This window comes from Puma concolor, chromosome A1, assembly GCF_028749965.1.
Source record: "Puma concolor isolate L17-30 chromosome A1, mPumCon1.1.hap2, whole genome shotgun sequence".
Lineage (NCBI taxonomy): Eukaryota > Metazoa > Chordata > Mammalia > Carnivora > Felidae > Puma > Puma concolor.
Window position 1 is genome coordinate 240,142,227 of NC_141667.1, and position 21,920 is coordinate 240,164,146.

General features: G+C 43.8%; 1 protein-coding gene across 7 annotated transcripts in view; it reads left to right on the plus strand.

The window, feature by feature from the left end:
* Positions 1-19,495: 19,495 nt before the first annotated feature.
* The window catches only part of ZDHHC20 (zDHHC palmitoyltransferase 20), a 75,383-nt gene continuing 72,958 nt past the window's right edge, over positions 19,496-21,920 (plus strand). For 2 of the 7 annotated variants that reach the window (XR_015254127.1, XM_086715223.1), the window contains exon 1: positions 19,502-19,808. Coding sequence is in view for 4 of the 7 variants with exons in the window: in XM_086715223.1 (XP_086571349.1) it covers positions 19,691-19,808 (118 nt within the window). In the remaining 3 variants the exon portion in view is untranslated. Of the gene's footprint in view, positions 19,809-21,920 lie in introns of all 7 variants that reach the window. The other 5 variants (XM_086715227.1, XM_086715232.1, XM_086715237.1 and 2 more) reach the window with 4 other exon arrangements.

The following is a 21,920-nucleotide window of genomic DNA, read 5'->3' on the forward strand; positions in this document are numbered from 1 at the left end:
CACATACCCCAACTTCTGATGGCAATGCTTTTCCCTCTCCTGTCCTCCTGGTGAAGCTTTAGACCTCAAGTTGCTGTCTACATATCAAGTTTGTGTCTACTAAACTGTTAAAATTAGGAGCAGGAACGGTGACTTTGTCATCTTTATATAATCTAGCTGACTACCTGACACAGAAGGCATCCAACAAATATTGGTTAAACAAAGGAAGGGAAGAGGAGAAAAGGACGGAAGAGAAAGGCAAAGAGTGGAAGAGAAAGGAGGGAAGGAAGGGTTTTAACGTCTGTCAGCCAATAACGGTGCAAACGAGGACCTACGAGGTTGGTGAGCATAAAATGGTGAATGAAGACAAATGGTCACTTATGGAACACAGTCGAATGTTTATTTCTAAAAAAGCAAAAAAATTCAAATACACCATTATAAATTGATTGTTTAAAAATAGAGCAATGTTAGGGGCGCCTGGGTGGCTCAGTCGGTTTGAGCGTCCAACTTCGGCTCAGGTCGTGATCTCCTGGTTTGTGAGTTTGAGCCCTGCATCAGGCTCTGTGCTGACAGCTAAGAGCCTGGAGCCTGTTTCAGATTTCACACTCTGAAATTTTCAGAGCTTGCACTGTCTCTCTCTGCCTCTCAAAAATAAACATTTTAAAAAATATTTAAGAAATAAAGCAATTTTGGAGAACTTCAATAAACTTTCTTAAACCAAGAGTTTTCAGGAATTGAGGATACAGTTTTCAATTTTTCTAAGACAAAAAGTGTTCTAAGCAAAAAGTCTGAAAATGAATAGTTCATTATCACTGTCTATGATTGCTGCAAACAACTCGATCCCATTTGAAAAGAATATGGATAAAATATCTGTATCAAATAAGCAAATTAGATTTCCCTGTGTCTCCTCGTAGGAGTGTGGAGACAGTCACCTTGAAAGCAGCTGCACTTCCTAATCTGTGCTGAATTTTCAGGCATTTCCTTTACTGTGATTATGTTGAATAAATGATCATTAAGTCTCCTACTATTTTGGTGGTTAGCTTGTATTTCTCTGCTTCCCGAAGGCAGGGAGGGGGGTGGTTGTCCATTCCTGAGCCCTGCCTCCACCTGTCTTCATGTCCACTGCCATCTCATGAACACCTCTGGCTTCTGTTGCCTCCCCTGAATTCCTGGCCCAGTTACATTCAGGATGTCTGCATTCGGTTGGTCCAACTCAGCATGTCCAAAATTGATCTGGTCATCTCCCCCTCTTTTCCCAAACCTTCTTCACATGTGTTCCTCTATTTCAGCAAGTTCCTCTATTTCTATTTCAGTGACCAAACCAAGAAGCAGGGAGTTGTCCTAGAATCTTACTTCCCTATTCCTCCATATTGAATGAAGTTCTGTCAATTCTACTTCCTCAAAATCTCCCAAACTTGCTCTCCACCTTCCAGCCCCATAGCCACCGCCTTAGTAGAGGCCTGGAGCAGTTAGTTATTACTGACATCGCCACAATAGAATCCTAACTGTTACCCTCTAGGCCCCACCCCCAGTAAAAGCACAGTGATTAAGCATCCAAACTGATGTTAGACTGGATTTAAATCTCCATCACTTACCAACTTTCTAGCCTTTGGCAAAGTACTTAACTTTTAAGTGCCCCCGTCCTCATCTAAAAGGTGGAAATGATTATCATTCCAGTGTGGTAGTGTTTTATGAGGATTAAATGAGATAATATGTAAAATGCATGGGAGTACATCCTCATTATGTGTTAAACTACTGTTGTTAACTTCTTTCAAATCCGCCTTCAGAACAGATTGATTTTTCAAAAACAAATCTGATCACATTACTCCACTACTACCATTCCTATGACACTACAGTCACTACAAAATAAAATTCAAGGGGCACCTGGGTGGGTCAGTCTGTTAAGCATCTTCGCGACTTCGACTCAGGTCATGCTCTCATGGTTTGTGAGTTCAAGCCCCGTGCCGGGTTCTGTGCTGACAGCTCAGAGCCTGGAGCCTGCTTCAGATTCTGTGTCTCCTCCTCTCTCTGCCCCTCCCCTACCCATGCTCTGTCTCTCTGTCTCTCAGTAGTAAATAAATGTTAAAGAAACCTACCTTTCTGGCCTCATCTCCTAACCCTCCCTCCCAGGCCCCCCATCAGGAAAGATGGCAGAGTAGGAGTCCCAAGAATCTATCTCTCCACATAAACAACTACCAAGCTGGCGGGAACTGTCTAAAGTTACTATTGTGGAACTCAAGTTCAGCATCTGTGGGAGAGCTCAAGGAAGAGGCTGACAAATTTTGGTGAATTTGAGCCTTTTGCAAGGTTGCAGTTACCAGCCCACATCCCAGCAGCAGGCAGCTGTGGACGTAGCAGCCTACATTCCTCGTGTAGCCTACTAGAGCCAGGAGGGGCAAAAAGTTCGTCGTGTTGATGGCTGATTGCTGCCTTTGGTCACTGAAGGCCCAACACAGAGGTCAGCCATTTTTCAACGCCCACTTCCTATGAGCAGCTTCTGAGTCACATGGAATTTAAAGAGGCAAGACTTTTTTCCCCTTACTCTTAGGAGCCAGACATTTAAGGAAATCTTTGTCAGGTCAGGGCTGGCCACAGAGAAAATGGAAAATAAACTTCGATGACTACAAAACAAAAAGTATACACTTCAAAAAATAGTTTGGAAAAGCCGCAAGTGGATGGATCTAATCCAAAAAAAAAAAAAAAAATCTCAGAGGAGTGGAAGAATTTAGGTTTCCAGAGTTCCTATAACATAGACTATCGAGTTTTCAACAAAAAAATTATAAAATATAAAAAGCAACAAGCAGGTATGATCTTTTCACAGGAAAAAAAAATTCACAAAAATCATCCCTGAAGAATCCCAGATACTGGAATTAATACTCAAAGACATTAAATTAACTGTCTTAAATATGTTCAATGAGCTAAAGGCAACGATGGACAAAGACTAAAGGAAATCAGGAAACTGATGTCTGAACAAAATAAGAATGTTTATAAAGAGAAATTATGAAAAGGACCAAAATAGGTCACTAGAGGGACTCAGCAGCAGACTTGAACAGGCAAAACAAAGAATGGGTGAACTTGAAGACAATGCATTTGAAATGATGTGGTCTCAGAAATGGAAATAAAAAAGAATGAAGAAAAATGAACAGTCTGAAGGACCTGTGGGACACTGTTAAACATACCAAGGTATGCATAGGTATCCCAGAAGAGAGACAAAAGCAGGAGCAGAAAACATATTTGAAGAAATAATAGCTGAAAACTTCCCAAATCTAATGAAATCCATGAATATACACATCCAAGGAACTCAAGGAACTTTAAAACTATAAAATTCTTAGAAGAAAACATAGGGAACAAGCTCATGACATTGGATTTGGCAGTAATTTCTTAGATATGACACCCAAAGCACAAGCAACAAAAGAAAAATTAGGTAAATTAGTCTTCACCAAAATTAGAAAGATATATTTATCAAAGGAAAGTATCAAGAAAATGAAAAGAGGGGTGCCTGGGTGGCTCAGTAAGTTGAGCTTCCGACTTCGGCTTGGCTCATGATCTCACAGTTGATGGTTTTGAGCCCAATGTCCAGCTCTGTGCTGATAGCACAGAGCCTGGGGCCTGCTTTGGATTGTGTGTCTCCCTCTCTCTCTGCCCCTCCTCCACTTGTGCTCTGTCTCTCTCTGTCTCTCAAAATTAAATAAAAATGTTAAAAAAATGAAAATAACTCATAGGATGGGAGAAATATTCACAAATCATATACCTGATAAGGGATTAATATCCAGAATATATAAAGACCTACAACTCAACAACAAAAACAACCAGATTCAAAAAATATGCCAAGGACTTGAGTAGACAATTCTCCAAAGAAGATATACAAATGGCCACTGAGCACATGAAAAGATGCCAAACATCATTAGCCACTAGGGAACCAAATCAAAACCAATTCACACCCATTAAGATGCCTATTATCAAAAAAAAAAAAAAAAAACCCTGAAAATATCAAGTTTTGGTGAGAATGTGGAGAAATGGGAACACTTATTCATTGTTGGTGGGAATTTAAAATGGTGCAGCTACTCATGAAAAACAGTTTGGTGGTTCCCCAAAATCTAAACATAGAATTATCATACAATCCAAGAATTCCACCCCTAGGAATTGAAACAGATATTTGCATGACAATATTCATTATTGTTCATGCATCATTATATACTTAGCCAAAAGACACTCAAGTATCCATCAACAGATGAATGGAAAAACAAATATGGTATATCCATACAACGGAGTATTATACAACCACAAAAAGAAGTGAGGCTCTGCCATGCTACAGGGATGACCTTGAAAACATACTAAGTAAAATAAACGAGGCACAGAAGGACTAATATTGTATGATTCCACTTATATAGATACTTCATAGGCAACTTCATAGAGACACAAAGTGGGTTAGATATCACCAGGGGTTGGGGAGGAAAGAGAATGGGGAAATGCTTAAGGGTACAGAATTTTAGTCTGGGTGATGAACATTTTTAGAAATAAATAGTGATGATAGTTGCACAAATTTGTGAAGGTAATTAATGACACTAATTATATACTTAAAAATGGATAAATTAGGAGGGCACCTGGGTGGCTCAGCTGGTTAAGTGGCCGACTTCAGCTCAGGTCATGATCTCACAGCTCGTGAGTTCAAGCCCTGTGTCAGGCTCTCTGCTGACAGCCTGGAGCCTTCTTCGGATTCTGTGCTTCCCTCTCTCTCTGCCCCTCCCCTGCTCATACTCTGTGTGTGTGTGTGTGTGTGTGTGTGTGTGTGTGTGTGTGTGTCTCAAAAATAAATAAAACATTTTTAAAAAATTGTTTTTCAAATAGGGCGCCTGGCTGGGTCAACTGGCTAAGCATCTGACTCTTGGTTTTGTCTGAGGTCATGATCTCATGGTTTGTGAGTTTCAGCCCCACATCAGGCTCTTCACTGACAGCGTGGAGACTGCTTGGGATTCTCTCTCTCCCTCTCTCTCTCTCTCTGCCCCTCTCCAGCTTGTGCTCTCTCTCTCTCTCTCTCTCTCTCTCTGTCTCTCTCACTCAAAAATAAATTTAAAAATAAACATTAAAAATGGTTAAAATGGAAAATGTTGTTATATATTTTACAGAATTTTTAAAAATTAGTCATGTTATATACCAATGAATGCTGAAGTTTATCCTTTACATGGTTAAACCATATGATATGTGAATTATATCTCAATCTATTTTTTTAAGAAACCATAATGTATAATACACACCAGGTTAGCCAATGGTAGGTTGAGAAAACATATTTGGAAATGTCAGAAGTCAACAAGGGATTAATATCTAGATCAGTGGTTCTCCATCTGATGAGACCCAATATCTTCCCTACCACCATCACTATTTTTAAAAAATATTTTGTAGTGTCCTTTTTCCTCTCCTGAAATAAAATTCATAGGTAATATAACCTTCTTACACACAGTTTTTTTAAAAAATAACATAAAGCACTAACAAATGTTTTAAAGAATTTATAATAAAATAACATGTAATCAATATGCATATGTTCAGGCACTACTCTACTAGAAGATCCAAAAAAGAAAAATATCTATATATTTCCAAAATACCTCCAAGGGTCAGTACAATATTGAATATATATGTAACAACAAAAAAGTAGATAAATGAGGGGTGCTCGGATGGCTCAGTTGGTACAACATGCAACTGTTGATTTTGGGGTCATGAGTTCAAGCCCCATGTTGGGCGTAGAGTTTACATGAAATGAATGGGTGGATGGATGGATGGGTGGATGAAAGAAAGAAAGAAAGAAAGAAAGAAAGAAAGAAAGAAAGAGGCTCTTGGTAGGAAAATAAGCAGTTAATACCGATTTGGGTAACTCACGAAAGGAAAACGAAGTAGTAAGTAGGAGATGGATCTGAGTGACTGCAAAAGAAATCTTTGCTCACTAGCAATCAGAGAAATACAAATTAAAACAACAAGATATCAATTTACACTTACCAGACTGGAGAAAAATAGGAATCTGATAATACCAAATGTTCGTGTAGACATGGAGAAATGGAGTCCCTCCTATGCTGCTGTTTTCTAAAACAATCTGGTGGTCTTAAGTGAAATTAAGTACGTGTTCACCCTGTGACTCAGAAGTCTCACTCTTGGATAGATGCCCTCAGAAAAACAAGCACACACCTCCATGAGGGCATGTACAAAGATGTTCATCCCAGTATTAACTGGGGGAAAGGTGGAGGAACACAGGTGTCCACCACTACGAGCTGCATAAGTAAAATGTGGGGGGTGCATGCTATGGAATACTAGGTACAAAATAGAACTATAAAATGGAACAACATGAATAGATCTTCAAAATATAATATTGAGTTTAAAACAGAAAAAAAAATAAGATTGATAGCAAATACAACTTACATAAATTTAAAATACAAGAGCAGCCACATTGGCAGAGGGGAGGAGGGGAGGGAATGGCGATGAGAAAAAGGAATAAAGAGGAAAGCAAACAGCAGTGAAACAAAATGAGACCAATAATGATGGCGTGCGTCAAAATAAGGAGTATGACTAACTCAACGCTATGGACCTGAGGTCCAATATAAAGCAAAACAAATAGGATCTGATGCAGGCAACATCACCTAATAAGATGGCTTCATGTTATAATTTAATAGAATATTAATATATCCAAAAACTTTTTTCTCTCAGGCTCATACACTGGACTTCTCTTCAGAAACCATGTGAGCAAGAAGAGAATGGAGTGAAATATTTATAAGAGTTGGAAGAAAAAGGAGGCACCTGGGTGGCTCAGTTGGTTAAGCGTCCAACTTCGGCTCAGGTCATGATCTCACAGTCCATGAGTTCGAGCCCCACATCAGGCTTTGTGCTGACAGCTCAGAGCCTGGAGCCTGCTTCATATTCTGTGTCTCCCTTTCTCCCCCTCCCTGCTCATGCTCTGTCTCTCTCTGTCTCTCAAAAATGAATATATGTTAAAAAAAAAAAAAAAGAGTTGGAAGAAAAAAACCCCACCAACCTAGAATTTTCTATCTAGCAAAATCATCCTTCAAAAGTGAAGCAAACAAACAAAAATTCAGGGAATCTGTTGCCAGGGTACCAGCTTTGCAAGAAATGTTAAAAGAAATCCTTAAGAAAGAAAAAAAATTATGTAAGTCAGAAACTCAGCTCTACATAAAGGGAGAACATTAGAGAAGGAATAAGTGAAGGTTTTTTTTTCTTATTCTTTATTGATTTAACAGATGACGGTTTGCTCAAAACGATAATAGCAACAATGTCTTGGGTGATTCTGGATCACCAGTTTATAGATAAGTGAAATGAAATGACAGCAATACTATCATTATTGGGTGTGAGGGAGAAATTGGGAACACCCTGTCGTACATGAAGTGTATAGTGTTCTCTGAAAGAGGGCGTGATTAGTTGTAAATGTATATTGAAAACTCTGGCACAATCACTAAAAAAGTAAATAACATATTTAGGTTACTTTCGAAGGCCTCCTGTAACAATAAAATATGAATGTTACCATGGTCTCAAGGTGTTTCCAGGCCCTGCCCCGACTGTCCCCATCCTGCCGCCCATTCTTCTTCTTCTTGCTTGGCCATCGTGGCCATTTTGTTTCTTCTGGAACTACAAGCTCACTCCTGCCTCGAGATGTTTGCCCCTGCTATTCACTTAGCCTACACGGTTCTGATGCTGGGTCTTCCATGGGACCCCCTCTCTCAGCCTCTACCGTCTGCTCAAGGTATTCTTATCAAAGAGACTCTCACAATGTCCATCCTCTTGTGATCTCCAACCCCTCTCCATCTTCTTATTCCACTTTTTCTTCATAGAACTTTATCATCACCTAAAAGGGTATATGCACATATCTTTTTGAAATACTCTGGTCTGGCCAACCTTTCCTGATCACTCTGTGACCTTGATGTGGTCCTTCCATGTGTATTCATTTATTAAGACTCTTGGACACAGACGGTAGAACATTATTCTTTTTTTTTTTTAATTTTTTTTATGTTTATTTATTTTTGACAGAGAGACAGAGAGAGAGCATGAGCAGGGGAGGGGCAGAGAGAGACACAGAATCTGAAACAGAATCTGGAACAGGCTCTGAGCTGTCAGCACAGAGCCCGACGCGGGGCTCGAATTCACAGATCGCAACATCATGACCTGAGCCGAAGTCGGACACTCAAGCGACTGAGCCATCCAGACACCCCTGTAGAAAACTACTCTGAAACAGGTTAGACTTAGACAAAAGAGGAACTTTTTGGAACTGTGTCACATAGTCAAGCCCTGGGAAAGTCAGAGGAGCAGCTGAGACTTAGAAAAACTCCAACCAAGGACTTGAAAACCACCAGAACTTTACCATCCTTTGCTCTGCTCTGTCTGGGTAACAATTCCATTCTCTTTCACTGCACATGCACCAGAAAAGGACCAGGTCTGCTCTCTCTGAAATTCAGAAACTCCTGGGAATGGTGCTGATTGGCTGGCCAGCCGGACCAATCAACTGTGGCCAGAGGGTGCCAGCTTCTAGGAGGCCGCGTGGTCGGAGTGTGGCCGAGCAGGGGCCTTTTCTAAAACAGCGGACTGCCGCTCTCAGAAGAATGGGAAGGTACCGGGCAGGCACACAGTAGATTCTTTCTCCTCAAAATGAAATTGTGTCAACTACAACCAGTTCAGGAGTCTCTAGAGGCATGCAGGGCAAGGTAGAGCTCAAACAGGCTTCAGGAGAACTTTCAAGAAGTTGGCTGCCTGGCCAAAAAAAGGATACAACTAGGCAAATTCCTCCAAAAATGCAATATGCTTAACCTTTTTCCGCAAGTGTATTGGAAAGGAATAAATTAAGAGCTATGGAAGAGGTCTGAATCTGACTTGCATACTTTATTTTTTTCCTCCTCTTGCTATGGCACGTCTTATACTTCTGTGTTCGGCCAGGAGTTGGAAGAGAAGGAAGATTTGGCCAGAGAGCAGCTAGCGAGGTCCTTGGGTCCTGCGTCTTCCTTTCTAAGCCCGTAAGGATCCCACATACCAGTCAAAGCACTAGGGCCTGGAATCCTTCTCTTACTGACATGTGCAATCTTTCTCCAGACCCCACCCTCCCTACCAACAGGGTACCAAAGAGAAGCAGAATCGGTATCTGCAAATGCACGTGTTGAACATTAAATTTCATTTCATGGAAATTACCTGTGCTCAAAAGCTGGGATGCAAATCAATACTAACACTACCCCAGTGCCAAAAGGATGAGATGTTTAAAAAGAAAAATTAATATTGAGAATAATTTAAAGAATCCTGCAAATCTTTTGTAGTAGCTCTACAGTTAATTTAAAATCATGAAAGAAAGAAAGAAAGAAAGAAAGAAAGAAAGAAAGAAAGAAAGAAAGAAAGAAAATTAAATACCAACATTCCACCAGATGGCACTCTTGCTTTTCCAAAATGTTTCACCTGCCCTGAGCACCAAGCATGATCTTTAAGAGAAAAACCAAGCAAATGTATAGAAAATTACAGAACGTTTCAAAGAGGACTTCCTTGTTAAAGGAGAAGCACTCTGGGAGACCTTGGACTGACCTTGGACTGACATGCCTTAGCTAAATATTTACCAGCTCTCAGAGAAATAAACACAGTAAGTTACCATATTTACCACTAACATGTGCTATTTGTGTTTGGTTAGATTCAGCGAGGAAGGAAATTAATCTTTGGAATCTGCAGCTAATGCACCGGAATTGGGGAGGTTACGTCCTCAGCAGCACTGCCATCAAATCTTTTTTTTTTTTTTTTAATTTTTTTTTTCAACGTTTATTTATTTTTGGGACAGAGACAGAGCATGAACGGGGGAGGGGCAGAGAGAGAGGGAGACACAGAATCGGAAACAGGCTCCAGGCTCTGAGCCATCAGCCCAGAGCCCGACGCGGGGCTCGAACTCACGGACCGCGAGGTCGTGACCTGAGCTGAAGTCGGACGCTTAACCGACTGCGCCACCCAGGCGCCCCAAATCTTTATTGAAACTCTCTGTTCAGGGCACTCCCTGAGGGGCTAATCGTCCTTCTGTAAGAGTTTTACTCCCAAAAGGATGGAAACAGAAGATATTTTGGTTATAGCATTTATACCACCTGGATTTACATGATTATGAGACATCCAATATTGCAGGAAAAGAGTACTGATTAATAACTCCGTTATTGTTTGTGGAACGTCATAAAGCCCTCCCAACCGCAAGTTTTACAATCCAAAGAATATTAAAGAAACGCTCATTGCAACATCATTCCAGATAAGAAAACCCTGGACCCGACTTGAATATCCAGCAGCATGAAAATGGATAAATAAACTGTTCTACAGCTGCACCGTGGAATTCTAGGCAGCTGCCAAAATGATGAATGAATCGAATAGAGTTACATGATTTCGCTGGTCACTAAGCTATTGTCTCTCGGCTCCCACCCCTCCCTTGCACACCCTCTGCTTTCTGATGCTGGGCAGACCCTGCAAAGCCTGTTCCCCTTTGCTGGGAGGTTCTTCAGGGCTGGAGCAGCTCCCGTTGGCCTGCTGTCCTGGCGGTGTCCCCACGGTCACAGCCTTCGCCCTGGCAGCTGTTGGTACCAGTCTCGGGCTCTTGTTGTGGTTGTTGTGAAGCTCCCAGAACCAGCCCATTGTGTCCTGGAGGGCCAGTGCTGACTGGCAGGCGCCCCCCTCTCTGAGCAGGACCGGGCCTTTCCCCTAAGCTTCGAGATCTTAACACACCTGACCTCTCCCCTTTGTGCCCCTGGCCTTGGGAGTGGTAGCCCTTGCTGCAGGTGCTTTCCCTGCGCTTTCCCTTTGCTTTGTTAGTTCTCTAACACCTGTTTGACCCATTCCTTCATAGTACACTTTGTCTGTTGAAATACTTAATGTGGCCCCTGACCGATACAGTTGCTATATATATACCAGGAACTATAGATATATAATATAGGTAGATGATAAACAGACGGATTCATATATACATATGAAAATGTATGTGTGTATATACATGTGTGCATATATACAGACAAGTATATACATATACTTGTTTTACGTATACTACATTAATACCCATATGCCTACATTGTACTTAAAACTTCATCTGGTCCTGGCAAATGCTAAGAGATAGATACTATTACCCCTGTTATACAAAGGAAAAAAGTCTCAGGGAGCTGAGACAAATTTCCCAATACTACATGGCTGATAAGTGACGAACCTGGAATCTGAGTCCAAATATCACTGACTCCACAATTTTTTTTCTAGTCTGCCCAAAGTCAATTTATCCTGAATAGGGCTCTATATTAAAGTTCAATCCCTAGGCTCATCCACAAATTTTTTTTTTCACCTCATAATATAAACTATAGCACTATTCTAATAACCTAGAGAATATAACCATCATATACAAGACTGCCTCTGTGATTGAAGTTATGGGGAGTTCTAGAAGAATCAGGAAAGCATGGACATACATAATTCCAGGGTACTTATCATTCATTTGATCATTTAATATGATTTAGTGCCTTTTATGTCCCTGGCAATGCGCTGGGCTATCAGTGCTAAGCAAAACAGACCTAGTCACTCTTTTAAAAAGCTTGCAGTCTGGGGAAAGGGACTATGTTTGTTTGTTTTGAGAGAGAGAGAGAGAGAGAGAGAGAGAGAGCAAGCACACGCAGGCGAGCGGGGTAGAGGGGCAGAGAAAGTGGGGGGAGAGAATCTTAAGCAGACTCCACGCTCAGCACAGAGCCCGACTTGGGGCTTGATCCCCCAACCCTGGGATCATGACCTGAGTCAAAGTCAAGAGTTGGATACTTAACCGACTGGGCCACCAGGCACCCCAAAAGTGACTGTGTTTAATTAAATAATCATACATAGGAGAGGTACCTGAGTGTATTATATAGGGACAAACAGAATGATTACAGGGCAGTTCCAAAAGCTGGACCCCCTGTACACACACATTCACACTCACACTCGCTCACATATACTCTCACACACACACACACATACACACACACACACACACACACACACAATGTGGCGTCTATCCATCTCCTGTCGAGTTGGTGTGTCCTTTCTGCTTTTGTTTTCCAAGAACTTGTCAGCTCTTAATTCAAAGTGATCAGAGAGAGAGAGAGATCACAACAGTGGAGACTGTGGAGTTGTGAATGTTTCCTGAAATCTGCTCTCCTCCTACAAGGAGTCAATCGATGTTTGCAACAGCAGCTGCCACACCCAGACTCTTCTCTGTCGGCTCAATGCAATCAGTGACACATGCCTGGACTCATAGATGAACAAGCGGCCAAGAAGCTTTCTGGAGGACAGACTTCCAGATGTGCAAACATAAACGTAACCAAACCAGAAACTCTTGCGGTCATCAGGGTCAGGAATCTATCTGTCATCTCATCGTGACAGCTAAATCTCTGGACTCCCTTTTTGGCTGTATCTCATTAGTCAAGAAACAGATCATTAGTCAACGATGCAGCAAAGAAAAAGGCCTCGCCGCAGCCCAGGTCCCCAGATGGATGTTAAAATTTGAGAAACGGGATATTTGCATAGCCTCAAAGTACCTCCAATTACTGTTAACGGTTGGAATAGATGTCCACACATTCTTTGACATTCCTCCCTCCGGGAGGTAGAATTTAACTGCCCACTCCGTGAGTGCGGCCAGACTTAATGACTGTTTTCCAATGAATAGTGTAGGGAAAGAGAGAAATTGTGACTTTACGGTAGCGATAGTATCTTATCCAAGGGATGGAGGCCAGACTAATATTACCAGTAAGAGCATGTCCACACTGACATGATCGGAGGGGAAAAGCACATCATCTCTGCAGTTTTCTTCCCCCAAACCCATAGCCCCAGTCTAGTCAAGGGAAAGCATCAGACAAACCCAAATTGAGGGGCCTTCCACAAAATACCTGATCAGTCCTTTTCAAAAGTGTTTTTCCATGCAAGGCAAGGAATGTCTGAGAAATGGTCAGAGAAAGAAGTGTTGACTGAAAGCCAACCTCCAAGTAGGTTAGGAAGCACTTTATTCATTATCCTCCTGAGGACAGTAGACTGGGAGTTTTTCAGATTGCCCTGAAGAACTGCTCCACAGCTTCCAGAATTAAAAACGATTCTAGAATTAAAAACAGGGGATTCTAGAATTTAAAGCGTATAGGGGTATATGTGCTTGTAAGCTTCACAAGGTATACTTTGGTTGTAAAACTTAAGGTTTTCGGATTTCCACATAGACATGAGAAAGACCCGTAGGGCATCTTAATACATTATGTTTCTATCATATCTGATTGTCCAAAATTATTGCCTGCATGCTTCTGCTTAACTGGCTTCCCGGTTCTTCCTGCTTTTGGTATTTCCTTGAGGTCTCTTGAAGAGGTCACAGAAGGCTGACATCAGTCACCTACTGCAGCTTGAGTGCACAGAAGGAGACTAAGAAGACATGATAACTAAATGCAAATCCTGGACCAGAAAATTACATTGGCAGAAAAACTGGTAAAAACCAGCCTGTAGTTTAGTGAAAAGTGTCGTACCAGGGTTCATTTCTTACTTTTGAGAATTACGCCATCGTTGCGTAAGATACTAACATTAGAGAAGCTGGGTGAGGGTTATATGGGAACTCTCTGTAGCATCTTCGTAACTTCTCTGCATATTGAAAATTATTTTCTAATAGGGGCACCTGGGTGGCTCAGTCAGTTAAGCGTCCAACTTCAGCTCGGGTCATGATCTCACAGCTCACGGGTTTGAGCCCCACCTTGGGCTCTGTGCTGACAGCTCAGAGCCTGGAGCCTGCTTCAGATTCTGTGTCTCCCTTTCTCTCTCTCTCTTTCTCTCTCTCTCAAAAATAAACATTAAAAAAATGAGATTTCATTAGGAACATGTGGTGATAATATCTGTAGGGTAAGTGCTGATTAACTACTTGTCCTACAAGTTCCTTTGATGATAAGCAAGCATTCCCATCCCTTGAGCCTAGGCCTATGTGTTCTTGGTTCCTTCAGCTGTGCCTGGGGATGAAATGACCTCTAGTGCTCTGAACTGATAAGATGGGTGTTTGGATGGTGTCTTCATTTCCACCTTTCAACAATTGTGAATAGTGCTGCTATGAACGTGGGTGTGCAATATCTGTGTGAGTCCCTGCTTTTTTTCTCTGGGGGATACACCAGAAGTAGATCATAGGACCATTCCGTGGTTAATTTTTTGAGGGATTGCCATATGTTTTCCACAGCAGCTACACAAGTTTTATATTTTCTGTTTATATATAAATATATTTTATATTCCCACCAGCAGCATACAAGTGTTCCAAGTTTCTTCATATCCTCAAAATTTGTTATTTCCTTCTTTTGTTGTTGTTGTTTTTTATGTATTTTGAGATAGAGAGAGAACGAGTGGGGAAGGGGCAGAGACAGAGGGGGACAGAGGCTCCAAAGCAGGCTCTGTGCTGACAGCAGAGAGCCCGATGCGAGGCTCGAACTCATAAGCCACGAGATCATGATCTGAGCAAAGCCAGATGCTTAACCAACTGAGCCACCCAGGAACCCATGTTGTTTGTTTCAGAATAGCCATCCTAATGGGTGTAAAGTGGTATCTCATTTTTTTGTTTTGCATTTTCCTAATGGTTAGTAATGTTGAGTGTCTTTTCATGTGCTTATTGGTCATTTGTATATAACTTTTTGGAGAAATATCTATTCAACTCCTTTGCCCACTTTTTAGTGTATGTGCTGCAGAAGTGAGCACTCCTTTGCTCACTTTTTAATGGAGTTGTCTGGTTTTGTTGTTGTGCAGTTGTAGGGGCTCTTTATATTCTCTTGATATCAATCCCTTAGCAGATATATGATTAAAAGTATTTGCTCCCATTCCATTGATGGCATTTTCAATTTGTCTTTATTCTTAAGTAATCGTTTCTCTGGGGATAAAATTTAAGGATATTATTTTCTCTCAGCACTTTGAAAATATTACTTCATTCTCTTCTGGCATCTGTCATGGCTAATAAGAAGTCAGCCATCAGTCTAATCGGTGTTTCTTTGGTAATTTAACTTTTATGCCTGGAATTCTATAAGAGTTTTTTCTTTTTCCTAAACGTTCAATAGTTTCACTACTCTTTGTCTAGGTAAAGATTTATCATTATTTATCCTGGTTGATATTCAAGTGCCATTTTAACAGAAGACTTACATCTTTCTTCAATTATGAAATACTCTGATATATAATCTCTTCAAAACTTGCTTCTTTAATATTATTCTCATTCTCTTCTTATTTTTTTTAACGTTTTATTTATTTTTGAGACAGAGAGAGACAGAGCATGAACGGGGGAGGGGCAGAGAGAGAGGGAGACACAGAATCGGAAACAGGCTCCAGGCTCTGAGCCATCAGCCCAGAGCCTGACGCGGGGCTCGAACTCCCGGACTGCGAGATCGTGACCTGAGCTGAAGTCGGACGCCCAACCGACTGAGCCACCCAGGCGCCCCTCTCATTCTCTTCTTTTGGAACTCTTTTTTTTTTTAAATAAAAAGTTTTTTTTTAGTTATTTTTTGAGAGAGAGAGAGAGAGAGAGGGGGAAGGGCAGAGACAGAGCAAGAGAGAGAGAGAGTCCCAAGCAAGGCCCCACACTGTCAGCATAGAGCCCAATGCAGGGCTTGAACTCATGACCCATGAGATCATGACCTGAGCGGAAATCAAGAGTTGGAAGCTCTTGATGAAGTCCCAATAATTTGTTTTTGCTTTTAATTCCCTTGCCTTTGGAGACGTGTGGAGCAAGAAATTGCTGCGGCTGAGGTCAAAGAGATTGTTGCCTGTTCTCTCCTCTAGGATTTTGGGTATCCACCCCCCAAACCAAAAGCACACTGTATACACTGTATGTTAGCCAACTTGACAATAAATCATATTAAAATAAATAAATACAAAAATAAAATAAAAAGAAGTTAAAAAAAAAAAAAAAAGAATTGGAAGCTCAACCAATTGAGCCACCCAGGCACCCCCTTCTGGAACTCTTAATAAAGATTTATGTTGAAGCCTGCTAGTATGTGTTTTTCCATGTGTTTTCATATTTAAAGAAAACTGTCTGTGTTGTGTTCTGCATGAGTTACTCAGCACTGTCTTCCAACTTGCTAAGTCCCTCTTCTCTGGTGTCTAGATTACACTTATTTTATCGATTTTTTAAATTTGACAGCAATATTTCATTATCTTGAAGATTCCTAAATATGTTTCAAATCCACCTGCTCTTTTTCCGTTTTTATGTGTTTCATATTTTCTTGTTCTATTTAGATAGAAGTTATTCTTTTACCTCTTTGGGCATGCAATATAGAGTTTGGAAGTCTTTTTAAGATTGCTTCATAAAATTAATTTTGTTTTGAATGAATTAATTTTTTGTGTGTGATCATTTTTTTGTTTTTTTGGAGGGAGAGAAAATGCAAGCAGGGGTGGGGCAGAGGAAAAGGGAGAGGGAGAGAGAGAATCTCAAGCAGGCTCCATGCCCAGCACAGAGCCCAACATGGGGCTCAAACCCACAACCGTGAGATCATGACTTGAGCTGAAATTAAGAGTTGGACACTCAACTGACTAAGCCACCCACGCGTCCCTGCATTCTTTCTTAGTATCTTTGTGGGTTTGGGCATTGTTACTTGATTCTGAATTTGTGAGTTTGTATTTTTTCTTCACTCTTTCCATATCCACGTGGTTTCCGTAAACCCTAATGGTTCCATAGCTGCCTCTAGCTGCCCTTACTCTTCTCCATCTTGTAGTTCAAAACTTGAACTTGAAATGGCATTTTGAGGTTCCTAGATGGTGGTAATAATAGGGACACCATATCGAGTCACAGCTGGCAGTTTGGTCTACTTCCAGGTCAGGGAGCTGCACTGTGTCCTTCGGCCTCTGCTAAAAGCCGTGATCCAAGGGGTTGAGCACTTTTTTCTGTCCCCTTTATTGAGGACTGGGGACAACAGAAGTTGGGACTGGAGGTTTGAACCTGAGTTGGTCTGATTAGTTTTCTATGTTTAGATTTATATTTACTATTGATGTGCTTTTGGAGCAGAGTGGGTATGTCAAAGTTGATCTGAAGCCCTAAATAGCTTTCTTATCACTCTCTTCACTGCCACACCCAAGTTCGGGCCACCATACCTGTTGCTGGCATGACTGCGGCATTATCCTAACTGGTCTCTCTGCCTCTAGTCTTTCTTTCCTCCAGTCCATTCTTCCCCCTCAGGCCGGGGGATTGTGATAAAATGTAACTCCACTCACACCACTACCCTGCCTCTGTTGTCACAATCAGTAGCAGAGATGGTGAGAAATCACCAGCCCAACGTGGAGAAGGAAGCAAGGAATCTAAGTTGCAGGTTCTTAGTGATTCCAGGCAAAGGAACATTAACTCATGTCTTGTCATTTAAGATAGAAAAATTCTCAAAAGAATGAAAATGTTATTACCTCCCTGAAAATGTGGAATGATCTCAGGACAAGGCAATAGATCAGAAACATTCTCTCGATCCCATGTAGAATCGACACCTTCTTAGGACACGTGACAATCATTTAGAAATCAAAACTAATGTGATCCGGTTGGTGACTCCAAAAGTTAGGAAGAATAGCTAGATCATAACGGAAGCATTTAAACATCCACTCAAGAAATAGCTATTGAAAATTTCCCACTCACAAGGCACTGTGGAGAAAATCAGATGTGTAGATACCATCTACCTTCAAGGATCTCACAAGGTACTAGGCAAGGTGACATTTACAATTAACGACCAAAAATATGTGTGTTGTTGTGGGTCGGATGGTGTTCCCCAAAAGATATGTTGAAGTCCTAACCCCCAGTACTTTAGAACGTGACCTTATTTGGAAATAGAATCCTTGCAGATATTGTTACTTAAGACGCGGTAGTACTGGAGTAGGATGGGTCCTTAATCCAATAGAGAAAGACGGATATGGACACAGGAAGGGAAAACATCATGCGACAATCGAGGCAGAGATTAGAGTGATATAGTACCAGAAACGGGCAAGGACTATCCTCTATAATTTTCAGAGGGAGTACAGCCCTGCCGTCACCTTAATTTAGGACTTCTAGCCTTCACAACTCTGAGGCAATACATTTCTGTTGTGTTAAGCCATTCCGTTTGTGGTACTTTGTTACGGCAGTCCTAGGAAACCAATACGTGTATTATGAGCAAAACGCACAATGGAAATGAATCATTCCCAGATTAAGAATGACTTCTAGAGGACATGGCATTTGTACCGAGCTTTAGTGGGATGATTTTTATATACAGAGATGGCAGGGAGGAAAAAGGCTTTAAGATATGGTCTTGCCTGTCAATCCAAATTCCAGCCTGAAGCCTAAACCTCCTTGACAAGCCTCTCTGGACAAGAAGCTGAATTTGCCCGACTTTAATGCCTTCAACCTGCTGTCAGTTTTGCCACTAACACCACTTTCAAGACACAGAATCTGGGACAACAAAATATTTCCCACATCCTTTATTGTTTCTAGCACCGGTGTGCGGTGGTTAAATATTATTTGCTCTCACTAGCTTTTTATCACACCCATAAAAGGGGGAAATCCATCTCGCGGAGACGTGGAGAGCAGTAGCTAATGAAAATCTTAGTCTAACCAAAATAGACATGAGAGCAACTGGAAATGCGGCGTGGAATAACTCGTCATGCTCCTGACCTTGTATTATGATGTCTTCACAGCGATGCTTCAGGGTTGTTATGACTACAGGCATCATTTAGCAAGGTGCCCCAGTTGCAAATAAATTCTCGAAGATTCAGTAGTCGTTTGGGGGGCAGGGAGCCCGTAGTTCCCCCACTTCTCACAACCCGATCTTAAATTTGGGTTCCAGACCAAACTGCCAGATGCTACATGGCTTCTATACTAAATCTCAGGCAACTACCAGTTCCATCTTCGAAAAATGATAACGCCCTGGGGTCTGAGGTCGCCCCTGGGCACCTCCTCCTCCTGGGAAGGAGGGATCGATCAAAGGGGTGTTTTCACCTCTCAGTTCGGCCTGCAATACGGAGCGTATTACTTCCAAGTACAGGGGTTCCTAACCTGAGATGTCATCGTAAGCATCGGAGGAGCTTAAAACAATACCCATTCGTCGCCCGCACTCGAGGGGGGCACGGTCTGCTCCTTATCGGAAAATGGGCCCCGACCAGAGTCCGCAGGACCCCAGGGGAGCAAGTTCCGTACTTCGTGGCCCGAGGCCCACGACCCGGCCAAGGAAATCATTCCCAGCTGCCCCCCGACGTGAGACGCAACCCACGAAAGCCACGTCCTCTCCCGCGCAGCCATCCAGGAAGCGTCCGTCGCCGCGCGCACCGCGCGGGGCTCGCCTTCTTCTCGGCCGCAGCGGCCTCCCCCGCCCCCCGGGCCGGTCCGCACCCAGCCCCGCCACGCCCCAACGGCCGCCGCCGGCGCAGGCCCCGCCCCCACGCCCGGGCCCCGCCTCCTCTGGCGGCGGGAGCCACGCCCCCGGAGGCGCGGCGCGCGGAGGCGGGGCGGGCGTGGGCGCGGGGGCGGGGTGGGGGTGGGGGCGGCGGGATGCAGGACCTGGGCGGGACCCGGCCGGACGAGGCGCGGGGAGGAGTCGCGGAGGGGCCTCCCATCTACTCTTCCTGGGGCTCGGGCTCGGGCTCGGGCTCGGGCTCGGCCTCGGAGGCGGGGCGCCTGGACGAGGAGCCGCCCGGAGCTCCCGAGTCGCCGCCGCCGCCGCCGGGGGCCTGGCGCTCCCCTCGACCGTGGGGCGCCCGCTTCTGCAGCCGCCAGCGGAACATGGCGCCGTGGACGTTCTGGCGCTGCTGCCAGCGCGGCGTGGGCTGGGTGCCGGTGCTCTTCATCACCTTCGTGGTCGTCTGGTCCTACTACGCGTACGTGGTGGAGCTGTGCGTGTGTGAGTACCCGGCGGCCGGGCTGCGGGCGGGCGGAAGGCCGGGCCTCTGCGGCCCCGCGCCCCGCCGGCCGGCGCCTGCGCTCGCCGGGCGGCCGGGGTCCGGCCCAGACCCGGGAGGAAGGCCGGGCCGCCGCGCCCGTGGCTTTGTCGCGGCGGTGCGGGGCGGCGCGGCCTTCCGGCGTGCGCGACACCCCGCGCCGCGCTCCTCGGGGCCGAGGTCGGGGCGGAGCGAGGCGGTGTGAGCGTCCTGGGGTCTGCGGTCCCCCGCGGGCGCCTCGTTCTCCTGGGGCGGAGCGCTCAGAGAGGGGCTTTCCTCGAAAGGAGCAGCCGCACATCGTCCAAGAGTGTGTGTGTGTGTGTGTGTGTGTGTGTGTGTGTGTGTGTGTTGCATTCTTTGCTTTTGTTAATGTTGGCAATAAAGAAATCTGTCCCTCCTAGATCGCCTAACCAGCGCGAGAGGAAAACTGTGCCACCCGAAGAGCAGGCTGGGGGCCGGGGTGGGGAGTGGGGGGCGGGGTGGGGACAGGTGGTCTCTTCGCTGTCCCCTGCTGACCGCAGGCAGGTGAGCGGCTCAAGAGTGAGCGCCCGCTTCTGATTTCTCGTGGCGCGGGACCCGTTTTAAAGTTCATTTCTTTCGAGTCTGAATCCAGGAACTTACAGAAAATGCCATTTTTAAGACCGAAAGGATGAGTGAGATGAGACCTAGCCCGATTCTCTTTATATTACGTCCATGCTGGGGGTTTGAGGTCTTATGTTCGTTACTGCCGATTCTCTCGTTAGTTCTTCGTACCCAGTTTCTCACCAGCTTCCCTGGGATTAAAGAAAAAAAAAAAAAAAGGAGTAGCATGGCGGTGCGCTTCGAGGATGTCCGATTCCGATTTGAATAAGTTGCCGTTAAGATGGAAGGGAATTGTTTGTAATCAAAACGTTGTTTGAGGGCTCCGACTGTGTGTGTCACAGTGATTGGTTGCTCGGCCTTAAATGTCCGTAGGCTTTGGGTGTGCGGCTGTTCTAGGGTTAGGCTAGACGGTTAGGCTAGCCTTCTGCTTTCCCGTATGTCTGCTGTTTATACCAGTGCTTCGTGAAAACTCAGGACCGAGTGGGAAGTGGTGTTTGTAAAAGCAGTCCCTTGGCCTCCCAGAATGATCTAGTTCGTCCCCAGACTGAGGCCAAAGCTATCCAGAGGGCTCTTGTGACATGCACTTAATAAAAGAGCCACCTGAGCTAGACTGATCCCAACAGGATGAAATGAAAAGTAGTTACACCACCCAGTCCTCTTGCAAGTGGCAAACCCGGGACGCGTCGGGTTGTGGCTCTGGGATCTGTGCAGCTCTCTACTTGGTTTGGACCGAGTTCTGCACGTGAAAGAATGCTTTGGTTCAGGAAGTTTCAGGGTCGGTTTTTAAATGAAAATAACCACCTTCAAAAAAATTATACAGGGGCGCCTGGGTGGCTCAGTCGGTTAAGTGTCCGACTTTGGCTCAGGTCACGATCTTGTGGCTCACGAGTTCGAGCCCCGCGTCGGGCTCTGGGCTGACGGCTCAGAGCCTGGCGCCTGCTTCCGATTCTGTGTCTCCCTCTCTCTCTGACCGTCCCCCCATTCATGCTCTGTCCCTCTCTGTCTCAAAAATAAATAAACGTTAAAAAAAATTAAAAAAAAATTATACAGAAAACTACCCCTGCGACTAGGCCCAGAATAAATTAGCTGTCAATAATAATAGCGTTCATCTGTTGAATGTGATTGAAAAATGATGTTTGAATCTGTTAAAATTGACTGGATTTAGGTATTTCTTGAAGCTGCTTCCCAAAAGTGATAGTGATCATAGGATTGATTCTCTTCCGCTTTTGATAATACTTGGTCTTATTTACTCTGAAGTGGGCGTTTATTCCAGAAGTGGTACCAGTCTCATTTAATTCTGTCAGAAGATTATTCCCACGCCATTCTAATGCCACAGTGGCTTCGAAGTGCATCTTGTGAAGGAACACTGTTACGTTGAAATCACACGTCTTAACCTATAGATGGGTTTTGTCCAGAATATCAAAAGGTGACATTAAACATAAGGAAAGGGAAATGAATATGAATTGGGAAGTGCTGGGTGCGAGTGTGGGTGG